The 22,696-nt window shown below is 33.0% G+C and overlaps 1 protein-coding gene across 1 annotated transcript in view; it reads left to right on the top strand.

The window, feature by feature from the left end:
- The window catches only part of LOC143059037 (homeobox protein Mohawk-like), a 28,890-nt gene extending 7,880 nt beyond the window's left edge, over positions 1–21,010 (top strand). Inside the window, exons 2-5 of the mRNA XM_076232515.1 lie at positions 8,495–8,820; positions 13,941–14,321; positions 19,730–19,799; positions 20,633–21,010. Coding sequence (XP_076088630.1) covers positions 8,495–8,820; positions 13,941–14,321; positions 19,730–19,799; positions 20,633–20,723 — 868 coding nt within the window. The 3' untranslated portion in view covers positions 20,724–21,010. The remainder of the gene's footprint in view (positions 1–8,494; positions 8,821–13,940; positions 14,322–19,729; positions 19,800–20,632) is intronic.
- Positions 21,011–22,696: the final 1,686 nt, after the last annotated feature.

Raw genomic sequence — 22,696 nt, 5'->3', positions numbered from 1 at the left:
ATAGACTAATTATATTAAGCAAACAAGTTGACATTAAAAGATTCTCTAGGCTATCCGACTAAAACAGATTATAGAACTTTCTGGAATCACAAAACATTGCGCAAGCATATAAGATATATCTATAGATATTTCATAAGCATTTGAAAGTATCTATTATAGCTAAAAACCAGGTCTTAGTTTAAACCGTGTCTATTGAACAACGAAATTGCATCAGGGTTTTAAAATAAACACGAAATATAACTTTAAAAGTTGTTTTTGTAACCAATAAATAAGTTCATTAAATATAGGTATACGGCAATGCTTGATATATTTAACATGAGTCATTAGTACAAATAAAAGAGTGGGTTGCCATTTTATTGGTAACTTTTAGAAAAATAAATAAATTTAATTGAATAACTCTTTGTTGTTTATAAATGATTACCCACCCAGGCATGAATGTCATGTCATGCACCATGCAAAAATATAGCGTGACACTCGACATGTCTAACACTAATAAATGTTAAAAACTTATTATTGAGACATGTATGCTTCAAAAGTTGCAAACGTTGAGTCATCTACAAGAATTGATATCCTGATCGAATGACTATTGGAAGAGCTATCTGCCCACAATATTTCATAGTATTTGTTTTAAAAATTCGGTTAACACGCGATGGTTATTAAAACTAGCAAGCAGTTGCATCAGAATTGCCTGACTAACATTTCTAGGGTGTAACCGTCTTTGATCATGACTATTTGATAAAAATAAAACACACTTTTGTCATTTTTGTAATTCCATTATGGCTTGTGTACTTGTGTTATATTGTCATGTGTAAGTTGTGTACATTATATTGTCATGTGTACATCGTCATGTTTGCATTTAGCTTAAGCTTTTGCATTTGAATATATCGTGTAATACTTGCCACTGGGTAAAAAAGACACATTTATTCTAAATATGCTAAGTACCTCGTAACAAAAAGAGTGAAACGCTGGAATATAACAATAAAACAAGCAAGCAGTTGCATCAGAATTGCCTGACTTACATTACCAGGGTGTTGTCGCCTTTTACAATCATGACTATGACCATTCGTTAAAAATAAAACACACATTTATCATTTTTTGAAATTACAATGTGGCTTGTGTACATTATATTGCCATATGTACATTATATTGCCATGTGTACATGTACATCTGTGTGTACATTATATTTAACACTTGATCATACTGAATTTCTAATGACTATTCATTAAAAATAAAAACACAATTATACATTTTTTGTAATTCTAATGTGGCATTTGTATATTGATTATATTGCCATGTGTACATGTATCGCGATGCTTACATTTAGCCTTTGCTTTTGCTTATGAATACATCGTTTTGACTACATTTTCTAAATACGCTAGTCACCTCCAAACAAAAGAGGGAAACCCTTGAATATATTTAAAAGAATAATTTACTTATTTTCAAATTGTGACTTGTATGGAGAGTTGCCTCGTTGTCACCCATACCACATCTTTTATGCATGTATTTATGTATATATGCCATTTGCATTGACTATAGATACTATAGTATACTACAATGTATCGAATATAAATTTCTGTATTCATAACGACCTCTGTGTTGGCGTTTTTGTCCTCCCTATAAATAAAAATCCCCCTAGAATTAAAATGATCAATCTTGTTTGATACACATATATGACTCAGATGTTAAAACCCTGTCAAATTATTAATAATTCATACTTATTAACCCATAAATATTTCCTCTAGTTGATTTTTTTTTAACACTTAATCATGTTGGCATTATTGTGCTTGTATAGGTCTATTGAATTTCTAATCAAAGATCATTAATATATATTAATATATTGTCAGAAACGTGTTATCTTTATACGTGCGGTTAAAACCAAATGAACGGTTTTGGTGCTTAATTGAAACTGTTTTTTTTTTTGGTATAACGTGGCTAATCATACTTTTGAATTACCGCATAACACACGGGGGGGGTAACTTCGATATTTTCTTGGTAGGGGTGTGCCATTTTTGCCTCAAAAACGTACCCATTTTAATATAACATTCACTGAAATTCAGTACCTATAGTTATATAAATATTTAAGAAAGAATGACCTATACTTATATACAATATTTAAAATATGAGCCATGCTTATATAAGTACTAACTCACCGGGGTTCATTTGGGAACTTATTTGAAAGCACTTTGTTTGAAAGGTGAACTTTCAAATGAATTGATTTAATTTAATATAATAATTGACCATTAATAATGTATGATTCTCAATAGCATATTTATATATGATATGTAGATCATACCCCGAATCAATATATAGTTATCAAACGTAAATGCATTTTAATATAGGATGTCATTAAAAAGGAGGGTCATTTTTATATAAAATCTCGCAAAATGATGACCCATATTTTTGGTACATCCCCGTATACCCAATAATAGGAAGTTGACCCCCCGTGGCATAACATCAGCATTATTAAAAGGTTAGCATCGAAATGAAACCGCAAATACCACAAAATACACAGCGAATACGTTTGCAATTAAGAATTGAATGCTTCTTTTTGTAAATTTATTGGGGTGTAAAAGCGTTGACCGAAGTACATTTTGTATGAAGCGCTTCATTCTAAAAATGTGCGCACGGTCAACGCTTTTACAGCCCTATAAAATTACAAAAAGAAGCATTCAATACTTATAATTACATTTTTTAGCTATGATCATGAACACACGAATTATATATATTTTTTTATTTAATTCACCTGTGCACTTTATTGTTGGACCACGTGTTATCATGAAGGGAAAGTTGTATTGAGCAATGCAACTGCGTACGGAATAACATGTGATGTGCAGTTAGCCAATCAGAATAATGTATTATAATGAAACATACATCTAATGTAATTATTTGGGAATGTAAGTTTTAAATGTCTAGTTCAATTCAATTTAAATTTGTGTCATTGTACCATACATTTATAGCATGTGACGCAACATTACAAAATAAAACCAAACAATTAAACAAAATAAAAAATGGTTTGGGTTTCTCACTTTACCAAAATCGTTAACTTTTTTGTTATTTTAACGGCCGTTGTATTGAGCTCCCCTTAACCATCCTGGCAGCTGCGAACTTATAAATTTAATGGAAGTATTTGCTATAAAGGGGACTTACATGTATCATAAATGTCATCATTAAAGTGGTGTGTAGACATGTAATTGTTCTGCCTTTGACAATCTTATGGATGCAATTTGTGCTTAATTCAGTTATTAATCTTTTTGGGGAAAGGCCTTTTAATATAAGGACCCTTGGTTGGAATTAAAAATATTCTTAAACTTATATAAGGGCCCTTGATTGGAATAACAACTATTCTTATTCTTATATAAGTTTGGAAAAAAATCAGGAGTATACATGATGATCTCAACTAAAACAAGAATTAATTGACTATTTAAAGCTTATAAGTACATTTGTACATCTTGATTACACGAAATCGTTGATGATTTTGTAGAATAAACAAGTGTTTATTTCTTATTTAACAATGATCAAAAGAAAATATATTAAATAATTTTGTAAATTTCTAAACCTAAATCAAATATAAGGAAATAAAAATTAAATTACGTATGCCTTTCATAGCTTCGATCGTCTGCTTTCCAACATCCGGATGATGGAATTGATTGACTCAGATCAATACCAGTGACGTCATTCGTTCGCCTGCTAACTCAGCAATCTTTTACAACACGGACAAGGTGAAGGTCGGATTTTAAATCCTTTCATTACAAAACATAAATTTTTAATGTAGTTTTGTCAAGAGATTAAGGTAGAATTTGAGAGAAATAAATAGAATTTCCTTGGCCTCGTTGTCGGACAATCGATCAAGTTGACCAATTCACGCCTGGGTTACACAGGTGTACGTTAAATATTTAATTCAATAATCATTATTGACTGTACGCAGATGGACCATTTATCATCCCCAAGGTATAAGATGTCTATGTTCAGCCTCAAAACGTACGTGTTGCATTGTCAGCGTTTATAAATGGAAAGTACGTTTTAAAAGTGGATAAATCGAATGTTAAATAAAGAGGAAAAGAGGAAAAAAATCGAAATTATGCAACGCTAATAGTACATGTATATGCACATCTGTCGAGTTGTCATTCATCATATTTAAATGCATGACTGCTCTAGAAATCAAAATCTTCCATTTAATAAAAACGAGCTCGCCTACTTTTTGTAAGTCTTTGTCCTTTCATGCAGTGTTAGCAATTTTGTTATGAGAGATTACGTGGTGTACTTTATTTCTTCCGCCTCTTGTATGTTCTACCTTTATAAAATTTACTGTTAAAGGAATTTAAAACCCTGCATTTGTTCTTTTCGCAGCATTCGGTTTTAAGATTTGCAAATCGAGGCGAATGTTTGTTTACTGTATCCCTATTACAAAAAGGTGTATGTTACCACTCCGTTGCTTCTAATATTCCCCCCAATTTTTGGTAAGGTTACGTGATGCACAGTCTTTGTCTTCCGAAAAGTTGTAAGGAACTTTTTTCAATGCACTTCGTATTCTACCCTTTTCTGCCTGCATAAGTTCTAAGTGTATATTTCAATTTCATGAATAGGAAACATTGACAATCATTCTGAAATTAGCGAATGTGTTTTCTTCAATTTCAAAACACACACATACACAAACTCACAAACTGATTTAAGGACAGAGTGAAGCATGTTTGAACAGATGTTTATTCCTCGACCTGAAAACATTAATTTAAATAATAATATAGTGAAACCCTGAAATCTTTAGTTCGATTAATAATATTATAGTGAAACCTAGCTAACCGAATCCTGCATAAACCGAAAACCTGTATAAACCAAACATGTTCGTAATCACTGTCATACCAAATTGAAATTGTATATGTTATGAGCCTGATAAAACCGAACATCAGCCGAATAAATCTTAAGAAGTTCGGTTTAAACAGGTTTCACTGTATTAACAAGTTTCGATTATTTGACTGATTGCCTATTTTTAAAATCATTCAAACAAATTGCAGTATAAGTAAAGTTAATTTATTATAACATTATACATAACATGGCTATATTTATTTGCATTAACAAACTTATCACGCACACTTTAAATATTATTCCATGGATATATAATTGCCGTATTGACCTTCAACTTGTCTTTTCTGATATGAAAATTTTAATTCCAGTACTATAAGGTATTATATCAAAAACTAAACTGTACGACAATTTTGTTCTTTTTGAGCAAATACGTTACTACAATACATGTGATTTCATTGATGTTTATTTTAGGGAGCTACCATTTGATTTTTATGGGGGGGGGGGGGGGGCTAGGATGAAAAGTTTTGTCCTGCATTTTTTTTTTAGCTGTAATATCTGTCCTGCCTTTTTATTTTTCACTCTGTTCGGTCCTGCCTTTTTTTTTTTAGTTTATCCTGACTTTCTTTTACCTAAATTGTCGTCCTGACTTTTTTTTTGCAAGTGTCTCATCCTGCCTTTTTTTTTTACTCAAAACTCCTGTCCTGCCTATTTTTTTCAAATTTCATCCTAGCCCCCATAAAAATCAAATGGTAGCTCCCTTATGACACTACTGTTGCAAGATTTTGTCTAATTTGACCCTGTATTTGGTCTCTACTATTGCACGGTCAAATCCCCAGCAACTGCCACCAAGGTGTGCTGACGTCTGAGCGTCCTTTTTTTTCGGCGTACTGGCGAGACATCGACTAATGACAAATATGTTCATAGTTCTTGTCATGTAAATTCACTTAAAATATATTTTGCTCTGCTATAGCACGGTCAAATCCCCGACACCTGCCACCAAGATCAGCTGACGTCTGGTGTCCTTTTTCGGCGTACTGGCGAGACCTTGACGAATGACTACTTGTATGTGACTAAGATCATTTGATCTGTCATGTAAATCCACTTAAAATGTTAGGACGATTTGTCACTAAATGATTTTGAACTAAAGTAGAAAGGTTCGTTCATACACAAAACATTTCAATACAGATTTTAAAACTAAAATATCTACAAAGAGATTTAAAACAAATTCTTGACATGCACAAGTTTAACTATTTCAATAGGAAACGATGGCAGATATAATACAGTATAATACAGGGCGGTTAAAACAAAGAAAATAACATGCCTCATAAACTACCAAAACCTATTGCTCAGCAATTAAATCATGCCAACTATGAAATACATGTTAAATCTAGTCTCGGTATTGGGTGCAGATCTTTACATAGATCTATCATGTATCATATTAATGTCGAGCAAATTTGATTTTTATCGCTTAATCAGCCATTTCGTCCTTGACAAGTCACAAAGTAAAACGTTTTCTGAACTCGTTAAAAAATCGTAACCCGTAAAGTCAGGGGGCAAGCTTGTTAAATGTGATAGCACTTAGTCTATTGTATATCAAGAAAGCTTTCACTCGAGTGATGTTGAGGAATTTTTGCTGGCTAAGGTTGAAAAGAAATGTTTTAATTGCTCATTAAAGAGGTAGTATAAAAAAAAATCATTTGCCAAAAACTGGTGCTAGAAAATTAAAGAAGCTGAAAAATGACTTTGTCACCCAATGACTATACAATTAGAAAGATAAAAATTTGTTATTAACCAATTTAGGGCCCAGAGGGGGAAAAAGGGGGGCAGGGTATATAACAATAATAAACATATTCAGAACAATAACATAGACAATCTATAATAAACTACAATAAAATTGAATATTTACTTTCTGTTGGTTTACACTTTTTTCTGAAAAAAGGTATAGAAATTGATTTTATCATTTCTCACTTCGAGAAATTGTGGAAACTATTTCTTGTATAACAAGTACTTGACAAGAGATTGAGAGAGTGAGAGAGAAACATGAACGATTCGTGTAGAATAAAAGAGAGAGAGAAAGAAAATGAACGAACGAACGAGATGTCTAAGAGTATATATAGCATCTCATGCCAAACTCATACAGTGAAACCTGTTTAAACCGAACCTCTTCGGGACGTAAGATTTTTTTTCGGTTTTGGCCAATGTTCGGTTTTATTAGGTTCATAATGCACATACTTTGATATGACGGTGCTTACGAACATGTTTAGTGAGACAGGTCTTCGGTTTATGCAGGATTCAGTTTAGTCCGGTTTCACTGTACCTCGAAACATATCACTCAGTAACTTTTCTACTGACTAATTCGATTGTTTTCTTTCGTTTCACAGTAAAGAAAGCGAAAAGTTAATTATAGGGTCATTATACAGGGTCTTTTATTTCATTAGCACACTAATTGGCAATAATATGTGTTCTAAAGACAGTATGAACGAAATTTGACCCCGCTTGTAACAGATGGCAGACGATTAAACAACAGATACTGTTTTGAAATGACATGTCATACATTGATAATTTGTTAGGCCACACTTAAAAATATCGGGTTTGCCCAAACCCTACCCAAACATCGAGATAGTGGGTATGTAGGTAGGCGTTTTCCCTTCGTTGAAATTGAAAATTAAAAAAAAGGGGGAGGTCATAAACAAATTTTGAAAGTGCTGTAATGTACATTTTGTAATTACTTAATATTGAAATATGAAAGAATATCCGCTGACGTTTTATTAATACATAATATTGCAATAGACATCTATCATCAAGGTGTCTGAACGAGTTCATCGAAAGTTCAAGTCATATTTAGGCTGAATAAATCTTTTCTGCTTGTGTTAGCAAAATTAACATAACATGTTTAGAAAAGACTTGTTTGTATAAAAATTATTGTATTTTGCATTTATTTGTATAAACAAATTTTATAATTATATAAATCCCATGTTTATACTTATATATACATTGATCGAGAAAAAACGTGTTTTCCACTCGCGCAGTATTTTCGGACACATAAAACATCATTTGGACAAAGAGAACGGATAAGGGATAGAGAAAATGCATTTAAGACTTTTTAGAGTGTGGCTAGTCGTCAAGTTAGAGTTTGAGCTATAGTAATTAGTTTAAAGTTCGAGTTAAAGTTTAGTTTACTTTGAAGTCCGAGTAATAGTTTGAATCTACGTTGAAGTTTAAATATTAGACTTCGAGTTTGAGTTCAGAATTCTAGCTCGAACTTTCACTCGATCTCTTATTCGAGTCAGAGTTCGAATAAAGGTTGAGTTTACATTGAAGTTCGAGTTAGGCTTCAAGTAAGCGTTAGAATTATAGTTTTTAGTTCACGTTGTACTGTAGTTCGAATTCTCGGTTAGACTTAATTTCGAACAATCACTCGAACTCTTATCGACGATAATCCACACTCCAGTTTGTAATTGGTAGCTTTTACCATGCAGGGACAGAAAATTAATTGTAAATGAAAAAAAAAATGAAATAAAATATAAGATTATACAGCAGAAAAAAAATAGATAAATAAATAAGAAATTTATTTCGAACTTTTACTCGAACTCTTACTCGACGATAATCCACACTCCAATTTGTAATTGTTTACTTTCAACCGTAAATGATATGTTTATCAAATAATTAAATGCTTTTTTTTTCTATTTTTCAGAAAAGTGTACCCAATCAAAGTGAGACAAAAACGACAAACTATGCAAACTATGACGCGACCACTTAAACAATGGCTGTGTTCGAACAGACATAATCCTTATCCCAGTAAAAGGGACAAAGAAATCCTCTGTAACTTATCTAGTATGTCTCTTACGCAAGTTTCCAATTGGTTCGCCAACGCTCGACGGAGATTAAAGAGTACTGTCAAAGGGGAAGAATTCAGTTGGTCGTCACGAGTCAAACTGTATAACAGTCACGTGGAGGGCAACGCTGAGTTGCTAAGCATAAGTTCAGAGGACAGTATATTCGATTCGGATGATAACACAGGTGAGAATTAGAATAAGAACGACGAAGAATACAGTGAAACCTGACAAAACCGAATCCTGCGTAAACCGAAAACCTGTCTAAACCAAACATTTTCCTAAGCATTGTCATATCAAATTTTATCTGTTGTGAACATAAGAAAACCGAGCATTCGGCGAAACCGAACAAAATTTGAAGTCCCAAAGAGGTTCGGTTTAAACAGGTTTCACTGTATTGAAATAGGACTACAGTACAAATGTATCGAAGATATACAATAATACATGTTGAAAGACACCCAATATGTGAAAAATATGTCATATGTTTACCCCTCTACATTTTTGCGCCTGTCCCAAGTCATATGAAACATTTTTTGGTTTCTACAAGTTCTCGGTTAATGCAGAATTCGGTTTAGCTAGGTTTCATTGTATATCTTTTTTTGTGAAAGTACATGTAGTCGCTTGCTATGATTGACTAATAGAGAGGTTTTATTCGTAAAAACTTTTTCGTAAAAATTGTTATTAACATATGTTATATAAAAAAAAATCCGCATTCGTTTTCAATGAAAGAAATTCATAAAAATTCTTGGAAATACGATATAAATCGATAACCATGACAACTTAATTTTAAAGTGCAACGTTCCACTGCAAGATATAACACGACGTCCTGAAATCTATTTCCTGGACTTTTAGATAACACCCGTATGACTTTTAACTACTGATTATAAAATGTCATGTTTTATTGTTTACTTCTACACCCACTAAAAATTAAAAATGCAGGCGCCTTTGAAGGCGATATGTTTACTTATTTTATTTTAATCGAATCAAACATAGATGGTTACTTAACTTCCAGTGGCAAATATTTCATGAATTTTAAAATTACACAGAATAGATAACAATGGACAAAATTATGGAATAGAGGGCAAATATAATAAATGACAGAGAAAATAGGCAAAACACATGAATTATACAGAAACAAAAGGGTCAATATTAATGCAGAATAGATAAAATGATATACAAACTTAAAGAATTAAATAAATAAAGAGCCCCAATTCTGAACCTCATACAAACACTGAATTATTCGGGTTCATTTAGAGGTAATTTCCTAATGCTTGTAGAGAAAAACTTTGGTTGGCTAGCTGATTTTGTTTGTTTACTTCTACACCCACTAAAAATTAAAAATGCAGGCGCCTTTGAAGGCGATATGTTTACTTATTTTATTTTAATCGAATCAAACATAGATGGTTACTTAACTTCCAGTGGCAAATATTTCATGAATTTTAAGATTACACAGAATAAATAACAATGGACATTTTGTCACAAAATTTTGGAATAGAGGGCAAATATAATAAATGATAGAGAAAATAGGCAAAACACATGAATTATACAGAAAAAAAAGGGTCAATATTAATGCAGAATAGATAAAATGATATACAAACTTAAAGAATTAAATAAATAAAGAGCCCCAATTCTGAACCTCATACAAACACTGAATTATTCGGGTTCATTTAGAGGTAATTTCCTAATGCTTGTAGAGAAAAACTTTGGTTGGCTAGCTGATTTTGTTTGTAAAAATTTTTACCCAAGCTTTGTAATTAAGATTGACATCTTCAAATGATATGTATATAAACCTGTATATATTATATTTAAATTTGTTTGGACGTTATCCCACTTACAATAGTACAATATATACAACCAAAGCATGCTAGCTAACCAAAGTCTTGCTCTACATGCATTAGGTAATTAGCTGTAAATGTAGTTTTGTTTGTATGAACGAATATTTGCTCCGACGTATGTACAAGTCAACAATAATAATTAAGAACGAAAGATTATTATGAATCGTATATCCTTCAAAAGTTTAATCAATGGCTGCCATGAATAGACAGTGACGTGATGAATGGTTGACAAGTTATACAAACAATCAACAATTATATACATTTGTACCTAGATATATACCTACATTTAATTTCACAAACTCAGCATATAAATGAGGGTCTGAATGGGGTTTACAGAATTGATTTTAATAGGAAAGAACGTGCTGAATAATTAGCCATAGAATAAATTGTAGAGAAATGAAGGCACCCATTCAGATCCTCGTATATATACCGCGTTTTGTATTAAAGTGGGAAATTCTCACAAGGGATTGAATTTCGCAAATTTTGCGATAAATAGAGTATATGAGGGGGGGGGGTGATAGCTAATGAGACAATTCTCAACCTCGCTTAATATACATCCTACGTGTTTACATGGCTGGTCAAAGCTTATTACTGTTTTTTTTTTATTACACACAATGTACATTTGTTTTCACGGTTTATAGCCGATAATGTGTAATCGATAAAGGAGCCCTGGACAGTATGTATAGATGCTGAATCAGCTTTACAGTAAATTGACGTTTTTATTTCCTCTCAGACAGCGGTCAGTAAATTAGTACTGCGATAACTGATTGTGTTATCATTTATCTTTCTCTGCATGAGTGTTTGTAGTTATCTTTTAGTTGTATGTCTTCAATGATATGTCTTCGATAAAAGGATTTTACTAGCAATTTTTACAGTGATGAATGTCTTTATGGACATTTTGTAAGTGCGAAATGGATAAAATCAATTGCCTACATTCTTGGTTAAGTTAAGTGATGAAAAACTTGTAATAAAACCCCGCCCCCCTTTTTTTTTATTTATCATAACAAACCTGAAGCGATCATTATCAGCTGCTTATGTACTAACTTGTTTCCACATGTTGATGTCTTAATTTCTTTGTTTGACTTTTTAACCACGGGTTTTAATTCCAAAGCAATACGAAGCACAAAAGAAACAAAAAGTTGAAAACCTATAGAACGGAGAACAAAGGCTCTTTGTCGAACGCAGAACAAGCATAACTGCTTTGGATTTTAAACGCGATATTTTTTCAAAGGCAATTTCTTTGTTACTAATATTTCATTATGTTTATTAAGTTACCGACGTTTTGATTTATTTGCGATGGTATCCTTTGTTTGATTGCCTTTGTTTTAAACCATTTTGTGAATTATTTTAACCCTGACCTTTGAAATCTCGTTAAACTATCGCACATCTAAACGTTGACACACGCCAAGATAAAAGACTGTTGTGTTGTATAACCCCATGTCCCCATCATTCACACCTGTCCATTGTTTGCATGGGGTCCACATCTTGATAAAGATGACATTTGATAAGTTTTAAAATGATTTGCATTTCTGAAATGAGATCTTTATCAGTTAATTTCTTTATGTGACATTGTTAATGAGGTGCGTTTTATTTGAAGTGTGGGGAAATGAGACGGTTTTATTTTGAAGTACAGGGTAAACTACTAAACAGTGCCGAATATGGGACAAGTCGCTCTTGAAAAATCATTTGTACGAGTACTAGTAAGTTCAAGTTTTGTTCATTGTTGAAGGCTACATTATTGCAAAATATGACGTCATTTTGGTCTCTGAAGTTGTGGTTTTATTTAGTATTTTGCTACATAGTTCCAACCTTTACGTCATTTGGTTTCAATGAAAGTTTTGTTCTCTCTTCGACGTGGAATACAATAGCAGAAGACAGGTGTCACTTTATGATGCAATCTCATTGATGTTATCCCAACTTCGGCTGTCACGTGTTACATAATGTAGTAGTAAAATGGCGCGAAGATGTTTTTCATGCGTCTGAGGTCAATTCAAGACTTGTTTACATCATCATATAACAGGGCGTTCACCAAGCAGAGCTGAATGTCAGGGATGCGATAAGAACTTGACCTTGGTGGAATACATCTGGAATGTATAATATTAGCTAATAAATGACAACACAAAATGGCGGCTGTTTTATAAATATACGCGCGGGTTCATACATCAAATGCAATGTTTATGTTTATCTTATGTATAGTCATATTTACGTAACAATTCTTAATTTTGGATTCGAAATCTCTATCTTTATCTTTATGCAATGCATTTAGTAATACAACTTTAATTATATAACATTTATTTTCCCTGTCGTGATCAACGAATATAAGAAGTTTGTTATAAGGTGCTGTAGGCTGACGTTATTTTGTTATAAGCCCATAGACATAATTTAGTCATGTGACCGTGACGTCATCAACGTTTTTTCATGGTTTTCTACGGTTTAAAATGGAATTCAGAATTAAATTATAAGAAATGACTGTAATATTTTTTCTGTCCATTCGAAATAACATAAAAAATGTGGTGCACACTTTTAAATAACCCGCTACGAGCGTTATTCAGTGTGCACCAAATTTTTTGTGTTATTTCTTCATAGACAGAAAAAATATTAGAGTCATTCCTTAAATATTACATGTATTATGTCAAGGTTTCAAGGGTGCACATGTTTATCTTTTCTGCATTAGAAAAATCATTTAGGTTCGAATATCCATGATGAATATAAACATGTGGTTATTTATATACATTGTATATGAGCCTACATGAAAGGACCCCAACCAGATGTTACAAGTATACTACACGTAAACTGTTATTAAAACTAGTATATCATTCATAAATGACAAATTTTATACACGGTTGTGAACTTTTAATGACTGACAAACGACTGGCATAAATTAATCGGCATGTACTAAAAGGTGGAGTGGAGTGGAGTGGAATGGTGGAATGTTGGAGTTTTTAAGTGGAGTCACGGATTGAATACATAGAGTTTATAAGATATTTTTGTAAACATGTGTAGCTATAAAAACCACTCCACCACTCCACTCGGGGACTCCAATACTCCACTCCACCTTTTAGTACATGCCTAATTAATCAGATCTTATATCAAGTTTACCGCCATATTGCACGCACTGAGAACGGACTACCTTTATCAATGTTAGCTGAAAATTGATATGATATGACTTTTAATATCTTGAAGGATTTAAGAAATAAATAAAAGTAAAGGTCAAGTTCAGGATTGAGTGCGCCTAAAAAATTGATTTGTATGAAATTCAACACTTTTTTCTGCACTGTGCGCGACCATAATGGGTAGTCAAGGTAGTTAAACGCCTTCTTCAATACTTTTAGTAGTAGTTGTTTATATGATCATTGGATTTCATGTTTTAACCCGTAAATACCGTGATGCATTTTATTATTTTTCAAGGTTATCACTAGAATTAAGGTTTTCATATGTATATCACATGACATGATTTTTATTTAAATTTCAGATGATGGTCGACAGATTCCTAAGGAAAATCAGCAAGGACAAATTGAACAAAATGAACCGATGGAAGACGTCGTTCCCTCTAGATCTCAAACTCCCACAAGGGGCCCCTTGTTAGAGCACGACTTTATAGGGCCCCTTAAAACGCAGCACGAAACAGGATCTCAAAATAAATTCAAACAGACTATTTTACAAAGATACTTGAGTGATACCAATCGCCATCATTCTGGGCACGCGCATAGTAACCTTGAGATGGACGTACCTGCATTTACAAAAACCCGATCCAGGCGACCTTCCGGTTCAATTGGATCACGTGATTATGAAGAAATGTCTACGTCATCAGGGGTTTCGTTGAATGACAGTTATAGTTATTCTTATTTCGATGGTAAGTAAATAATTAAAATTGAAAGACACAATTAGATAAAGTGGATTATAATTTTTAACTTATGCTGAATCAAGAATATATGCATACACAAGAAATTATTTTGAACAAAAGATATGGTAGGTTCCAAACAAAGAATTGTGACATTCAGAATAAAGGGATGACCAATGCAAACATCGCTTTATTTGTTTTAGGCATTGTTATACAATTTATCAGACACCAATTTCCTTACAATAACTTGCTATTAAATACATGTTTCTTTTTATTCGAAACTAAGGTTTATAAGATTTTTTTTATTCTGTCGAGAAAAAAAAACGATGTTCCCTCATAAGAGATTATATTTTGTGCCATAATCAATCATATGGAAAATAGGTTAGTTGTTTATTGGTGCAAGACGTCAAGGAATAAGGCATGCGATCACACCATATGTAGATTTATATGGCTTTAAGTGAAATTTAAATTTAAAATGTAATCTATATTACTTGATTATGAATTTAAGTGGACTTTTGTTGCCTAAGGGATCTGATTTTAGTCAGCAAAATTGTCGATTGTGAGTCATACATGTGTTTAAAGGGGACATTTTCATTTATCGCCTCCAATCTGTATAAAATATAGTTTTTACGAGATATTTTAAGATGTTTCCTCTTTTGTTAAACAACTGTAACGTGTTTTTATTTGAAATATAACAATAAATGTATTGATGGTATGAAATGCCCTAGTTATATTGATAAACGTTAACTAGTAAGATCAAAAGGAGTTGGACTATTAAGCATGTTAAGAAAGAAAACTCTTTGGAAAAAGATCAAACGGAAGTCGTTCTAGGGGATATAACTCTTCCGAAAACGATCATAAGAGGATACACCAGATATAACGGTGTTTTGCATATCTGAGACTTTAAAGGCAGATGCTAAAAATAATGAATTAAATTATTCCATTAATTTGTATCAAATGAATTACATCTGGAGAGCAAAATGTTTGACACATTTGCAAAGGCATAAACTCAAATTGTGTACAAAGTCACGTTTCGATGCCATCGGCGTGAAATTAACAGCCCTCAACGACAATTTCGTATCAATATAAAAGTAATAAAGATTTATTTGAGCTTTAATGAACAGAAAAATGCTTTCATCAGCATTTTTCTCTATGTCGAGCATCATTCACTATAAAAAGGACATTGATGATTAAATGCTGAATTATATAGAATTTATGACCGAAAGGGATGGTATGTATGAAGTTGATACTTGAAATGATCCTTCTAGCCATGGATTATTGCTTAAGATTGTCACGTCTGCTGCAAATTACAAAATAACGCTGATGGCTCTTTTTTATCCATTTTATGTTTACTGCGGTAGCGTTGTTGCGTAAATTTTACAAATTATTTAATCCGAAAATAAATATATATTTCTTTTGTTTGGTCGTTTTACGCTGCCAATCAATGCATGGAACAATGGGAATTGTCTTGTCACATGAGATAAAGTGCCAACCAACTACGCCCAAAGGTGAAGGTTATTCATCTAAAGTAATGTCATTAGCAGACATGCGTTTAGGTAACCAAATACTTGTGGTTACTATATACGCTGCAGTTTTGACATTCGACGGGTCAATGACCTTCACTTCCATTTCGGCGCCAAATGTATTGACAACAACAGCAGATTATTGGCGCCTAATATTTCAGTCCAGTTCCTGTATATCACGATCGGTACTTGTCTGCAATCAAAACAGCTATCTGTGTTTTTAGCACAATTCGCTATACTCATCTGTGTCCTGACATTTGATAATAATAAACATGAACTTCTAAATATACACCATCGTAGATTGGTGCTAGGTTAATTTTAGGCAACACAAGTGTCTTTCTTTGTTTTCCGCCCAAATGATAGGATTTAGACAGTCTTGGGTAAAAAAAAATAAACACAAATATACATTGTATGTCATAAAATCGTTTAAAAATAAAATAAAAAGTATTGTTAATAACGTGTTTCAATTTTTCTTTTGTCTTTTTTTCTTGTTTGCTGTTATAGGTTTTGGAAATTATACATGTATAAAAAACGCAGTAAACGCAAAACAAATAGACATGGCCTAACGTGTCAAGTTTGTTGTATTACGTCACGTGTAATTGCATTAAACGTTTCTGTCATCAATTGCTGTGTACCTTTTACATCAATTAATGTTTTGGACTGGTTTATTAAGACGTGGCTATCTTAAATCAGCTAATGTTGTAGCTGTCCTAACGCGATCTGACATTAAATGTGGGAAGATGTAAAAGTGCAAGTGTACTTGCATACTTGTAAGACGTTTGGGTGGGGGGTGGGGGCTAGGATGAAATTTGAAAAAAATAGGCAGGACAGGAGTTTTGAGTAAAAAAAAAGGCAGGATGAGACACTTGCAAAAAAAATAGTCAGGACGACAATTTAGGTAAAAAAAAGTCAGGATAAACTATAAAAAAAAAGGCAGGACCGAACAGAGTGAAAAATAAAAAGGCAGGACAGAGATTAGGCAGCAACCATTTGATTTTCTGGGGGGGGGGGGCTATGGTTTTTTTTTCTGTACAAACTTTTTTTTTCGCCTGCGGCGAAAAACAATCTATTTTTTTTGCGACAAGTCGAAAACAATTTTTTTCTTTCAATTTTAGCATTACATATAGTGGCAGCTGAGGGTGAAACAAACAATTTTTTTTTCTCAGAATCAAAAACAAATTATTTTTTTCTCCAAAAACTGGAAACAAACTTTTTTTTCCAAAAAAAACCATAGCCCCCCCCCCCCCCCAGAAAATCAAATGGTTGCTGCCTTACAGCTAAAAAAAATGCAGGACAAAATTTTTCATCCTAAACCCCCCATAAAAATCAAATGGTAGCTCCCTAAATTCGTAAGACCATTGTTTTCTAGTTTACTACACACACAGAATGATGAATTATTAACAGTAGTTTCCCTAATATCTTATTCACTTCAATTTAATTTGGTTTTTGTGTAATGATAAAGCCGTTTTGTGCAATATTTAATAGTAAACTAATAATTTATTTTGAGGATAATAGGATTATATTCTTTAATGAATGTTATGGATTTAGGCCAATGAATCCGAAATTGGAGCTCTTTGACCTGAAATATTATCCTTCCAAGCATTTCAATATTGTATTATGCCATCAACCCCGTTTGGGTATTACTATACATTATTTCAATAAACTATAATTATTTATGATTGGTCTTGGGAAGAGATTAGGGCATTCTATACTTTTTTTAATAGATTCATACAAAACTTATTCCAAATGCACTTACATTCGGAAACATCACGCTGCTTGACCGAGTTTGATATAAAAACAAAAGAGTACACAGACCATATGTCGAACTCTTGATGTTTTTCTTTTGTCTTGGGTTCCGGTCCAATTGACGCACATCCATACGCCTTTTTTTTTTAGCTTCCTTTTAAAGTGCAAGTATTCCCATATAAAAACGTGATCTAAATACGAATTAAAGTATTAACACAACATCTTTCGAATACGTAACAAGAGAAAATCGAATTATTTCTTAAATCGATAGTTTTATTTTTGTAATGAAAAGGATGCCCGCTGTGATAAGTTGGAAACTTTATAACTCTTTAAGAAAAGATTGTGTTTACAATCAATAGAAAGACTTAATACAGTACTATAGAAATCAAAGTGTCGCATTAAAAAGTTGTTTTTACTACCATGATGTATTGTGTTCAAGATTATATAACCGATTAATGACGGAAGAGTTACGTATTAAGAGCGAATAGTTCATATTGCCCAATACTCGCGTTAAAATATCTATAAGTACAGTGAGTGCTTCCGCTTTAAAGATCTAACATTACTGGGCTGATATTTAGACGAATGACAGAGGCGGATTTAGGGGGGGGGGGCAGGGGGCCCGGGGCCCCCCCTTTTTGGGAAAAAAAATGGTTGCTTTTATAGGGAATCACTGAAGCGTGACTGGAGCGGGCCCCCTCTTAGGTCAGTCAGTGGGCCCCCACTTATGAAAATTTCTGGATCCGCCACTGAATGATACCACGGGAGTTCTAATATATACATACATATTTATCTTATAAAATGAACAGTGAATTCACTCTTGAAATTCATACAATATTTTTGTATTGAAAAAGGGAAATTAAATGGATATCTAATATATGTATATATATAATGAACTGTGAATTTACTCTTGAACATTATGCAATAATTGTTTAATGAAAAGAAACAAGTTAAACATTGATAAATGGACACAAAAGAGTACACAGACTATCTTTTAGACTTTAAGCATGTACAAAAATACACAGCAATTTCTTTAATGCTTTGTGATGCATGCAATCCAAAACATAAAACCCTTTGAAAATGCCATGCTTTCGAGATGTAAATTAGGGAGAGATAAATCTAAAAGGAGTATTGATGGATTCGATCGTTTCAAGCTATGAAAGACTGTTAATTAATAAATTCTATTTTCTGTCCAAAGTTTCTATAACGGTATAAAAACTAAACCACGCTATGAACATTCACAATGTAATTAATATTAGGTTCCAGATGTAAATTAGAACATGCTAGAAAGCAACTTATAATTGATAATGTCTCGCGGGACTCGCCAGGATGAATAGTTAAATGCTTTGTGTAAAAGTCGTGGTAAAATTTAATTAATAGTGCACCGATGTCAATTGTCAACACACTACAGTCTGGCACTTAACTTAATTAAAGATGTTCACAAAAGGTGATAAAATTGGATGTTAAAAAAGTTGAATCATATACCGAGGGGAAATGATACCAGGGGGGAAGGTTGGGAAACAATATGAGAATATGATATCAGGTGGAAAGATATGGGAATACGATACCAGGAGAAATGGTATGAGATGTTAAAATGAGAGAATGCCTTACCTAGGGGGAAATTATTTTGAATAAAATAGCAAAGGGGAAATGATATGGGAATACGATACCAAGGTGAAGCTGGTAACACGATATGGGAATACGAAGCCATGCAGGGGGACGGATATGGGATGTTGAAATAGGGTTTACCTAAGGAAAAATAAAAACATTCTAAACTGCCGTGAAGTTTGCTGCATAAAATCATTGAACAACATTTGATGGAGGGACATTCCGTTAGATTATATTCTATTTTCAATTGATAAATGATGTTGGATTTTGTTTGTCTTCCTCCTGACTAGATTCAAGACTGAAAGTTAGAAGTTATAGTTTTGACTTGACTAAAACACATTTTGGGGCCTGTATATTTCAGTATGAGTGTTGCTCATTGTTGAAGGCCTTACGGTGATTTATAGCTGCTATCTTTCGGTCTCTGGTTGAGAGTTGTCTCATTGGCAATCATACCACATCTTCTTTATATACATGTATATAATAAAAACCTTACTACTGAAACAGAAAATTAATGTATGCATCATTTGAATTCCCTTATCTTTCTAGTTTCAGACAATTCAGATGAGTTGGAATCTGCAGCGAGGCGTCGGCGCATCTCAGGGGACGTACATGGCAGGTAATATATATAATTATTTATGACGTCATTAATTTCTACAAAAGAAGTCAATGTCTATAAAAGAGAGAAATAAGATAAATATAACAAAAGGTCAGCTGAAACACCTACACAGCTGTATTATTAAATCATGACTATAATGTGTAGGTACATGTACTAATATCACCTTATTTGATTGGAAGGCATTGTGGGTAATTATAGTTCATTATTCGACCGGAAATCTACATCAACTAATTCCTTTCTTTTGTCAACTGATCATAGTCTAGGTGGGGTTCGTAGAATAAATAATACTGGACAATAGGTGCAGAATAAAAAAAAAAGGGGGGGGGGGGTAAAATAATAGTGAAAATTAGAAAACAAATAAGGAATAGAGAATTTGTTATGGGGTGTTTGAATATAAAGAATAGAGAAAATTGTCTTTTAAGATAGAGAATACAGAAATGAAGGTATCCCATCCAAACCCTCATTGATTTGTTACCAAAAGTCAAATCAGTTATTAAACTTGAGACAATATTATCCTTAAAAATAATAAACAACAAGACAATTTAAATGTCACGTATAAAAAGAAGCGGAGGATATTAACCAAAGACACAGTAGAAAACAATGAATCAAATAACAGAATACAAATTTTGGTTAAAACTAAGAACGAATGAAAGACAAAACAACATAGAAAACATGAAAATTAATAACACAAAGCTGTCTTAAAACGGAGCTGAACTCAGGTACTCCTAAATAGTACCAGTGTTTCTATGACCCCTAGTATACTCAGTACAAAAAGTAAAGGTATTTTATGCAAATAGTGGCCTTATTTTAACCTAGTTTTTCTTCTTTTTCAGGAATCAAGACGATATTCACTTGAAAGAAATCAGCGCTGTAATGGCATTGACCTCTCTCGCGAGATCTCGTAGTAGATACCCGATTATGTAGTCACGTGATTATCCTCCATATTTAATGCATTCCATATGCATCTGTGCCTATGTTACAAACTAGGAGGACTATATATTGTTCTTAATTGTTTATACGTTACTATGGTTACAGGAACTGCAGGGAAAGTGTTTAAAATGTTTAGATTTTATTTTTAATGTTATTTGTCAAACGCATTTTAAGCATGCGCAATGAATGTTGTTTTGAAGATATGCGTGAATGGTTGAAGATAGTGTGTGTCTGGGAATGGAATAAATTTTTATTGTTATAGCAACTAAATTTAAACATGGTGTTTAGTTTATTTTTTTTTTCCTGCCAAAATTATCAACTATCCAACAAATGATTATCATCATTCTCAAAATATTTCTGCTAGGCCATAAAAAAAGAATAGGTTTGTTTGCCAAAACGCTACCTACCCAGAAAAAAGCTGCCTACTCAAATTCTTTTATTGTCCTGATTTGAAGAAGGTTTTTTTTAACAGATAGGCATGAAGACTAATAAACACCCGATACTTCAATTTCTCTTTTTGAAAAAAAAAGAAAATGCCTACCTACCTACCCACTGTCTCAACCTTTGGGTAGGGTTTGGGCAAACCAAAATTTTTGTAATTGTGGCCTTTTACTAAACATTAGATGAGTTTATAAATACAAGAGAGGGAAGATTCATTCATACAAGTGAGAGTTTAGCTAGCTATAAAAACAGGTTTAATCCACCATTTTCTTTTAAGAAAATGCCTGTACTAAGTCAGGAACAGCTGTTATCCATTCTTTTAAGGTATGGAAGCTTTTGGTTTTGTCATTTGATTAGGGTCTTTCCGTTTTGAATTTTCATCGAAGTTCAGTATTTTTGTGATTTTGCTTTATTGTACCAAAGAGACAATCAAAAGTCAATAGAAACTTTGAAAAACATGAAAAGCGACCAAAATGATTAGATCACTAAAAAACTGCAGAGTCAACAGAAGATACTAGACAAAGGGACCCCATCAAAAACAACTGCAACGACACGAAACGCTTAAAGTCTTTTAGAGGTTTTCAGCCGGAATAGACCAGCGTCTATACGAAATAAATCCAATCACTACATTGTGATATCAAGCATCTGACAGCAACTAAAGATTTACGATAGATGAGCTTTCTGACTTTAGGCAGGCAAATACACAGGTCGTGGTGCTAATAGTTTCACACCATCTGAACCATAATGATTCCTCGTTTTGTAAAATGACAACAGGTATGCTTCCGGGTGCGGGAATTTCTCGCTGTGCACATTGAAGACCTGTAGGTGACCTTCTGCTGTTGTCGGGTTGTTGTCTCTTTGATACATTCCCCCATTTCTCAATTTTAAACACATCTGGTTTTAATCCTTGTAATCAGAATAATGTTGCCACCAAAAGTGAGCATGCGAAGCTTCAGCTGATAAGATCTGGTCGTTTTTAGACATAATATACATTTGTACAACTGGAATATTTTCATTTTAAAAAAGATGCGGCGCTATTCTCAAAGAGACAATTTGGAACTAACCACCAAAACAAAAAAGGAAATAATGTAACTAACTTATAGTAATTATAAAAAAAAAGATGCGGTATGATTGCCAATGAGACAACTCTCCACAAGAGACCAAAATGACACAAATTAACAATTATAGGTCAACGTACGGCCTACAACAATGAGCCGAAATGACAATGTAAAACTATTCAAACGAGAAAACTAACGGCCTTACCTGTGTACAAAAAAAAGGAACGAAAAACAAATATGTATCACATAAACAAACGACAACCACTGAATTACAGGCACCTGACTTGGGACAGGCACAGACATACATAATGTGGCGGGGTTAAACATGTTCGCGGGATTTCAAACCTCCACTAACCTGGGACAGTGGTATAACAGTACAACATCAGAACGAACTATAAAAATCAGTTGGAAAATCCTTTAACTCATCAGATGGATAAAAATATAAGTAGACGTGGCCGGGTACATGTA

This window comes from Mytilus galloprovincialis, chromosome 14, assembly GCF_965363235.1.
Source record: "Mytilus galloprovincialis chromosome 14, xbMytGall1.hap1.1, whole genome shotgun sequence".
Taxonomy (NCBI): Eukaryota; Metazoa; Mollusca; class Bivalvia; order Mytilida; family Mytilidae; genus Mytilus; species Mytilus galloprovincialis.
Note: the sequence above shows the minus strand (reverse complement) of the source record. Positions and strands in the feature narration are given on the sequence as shown.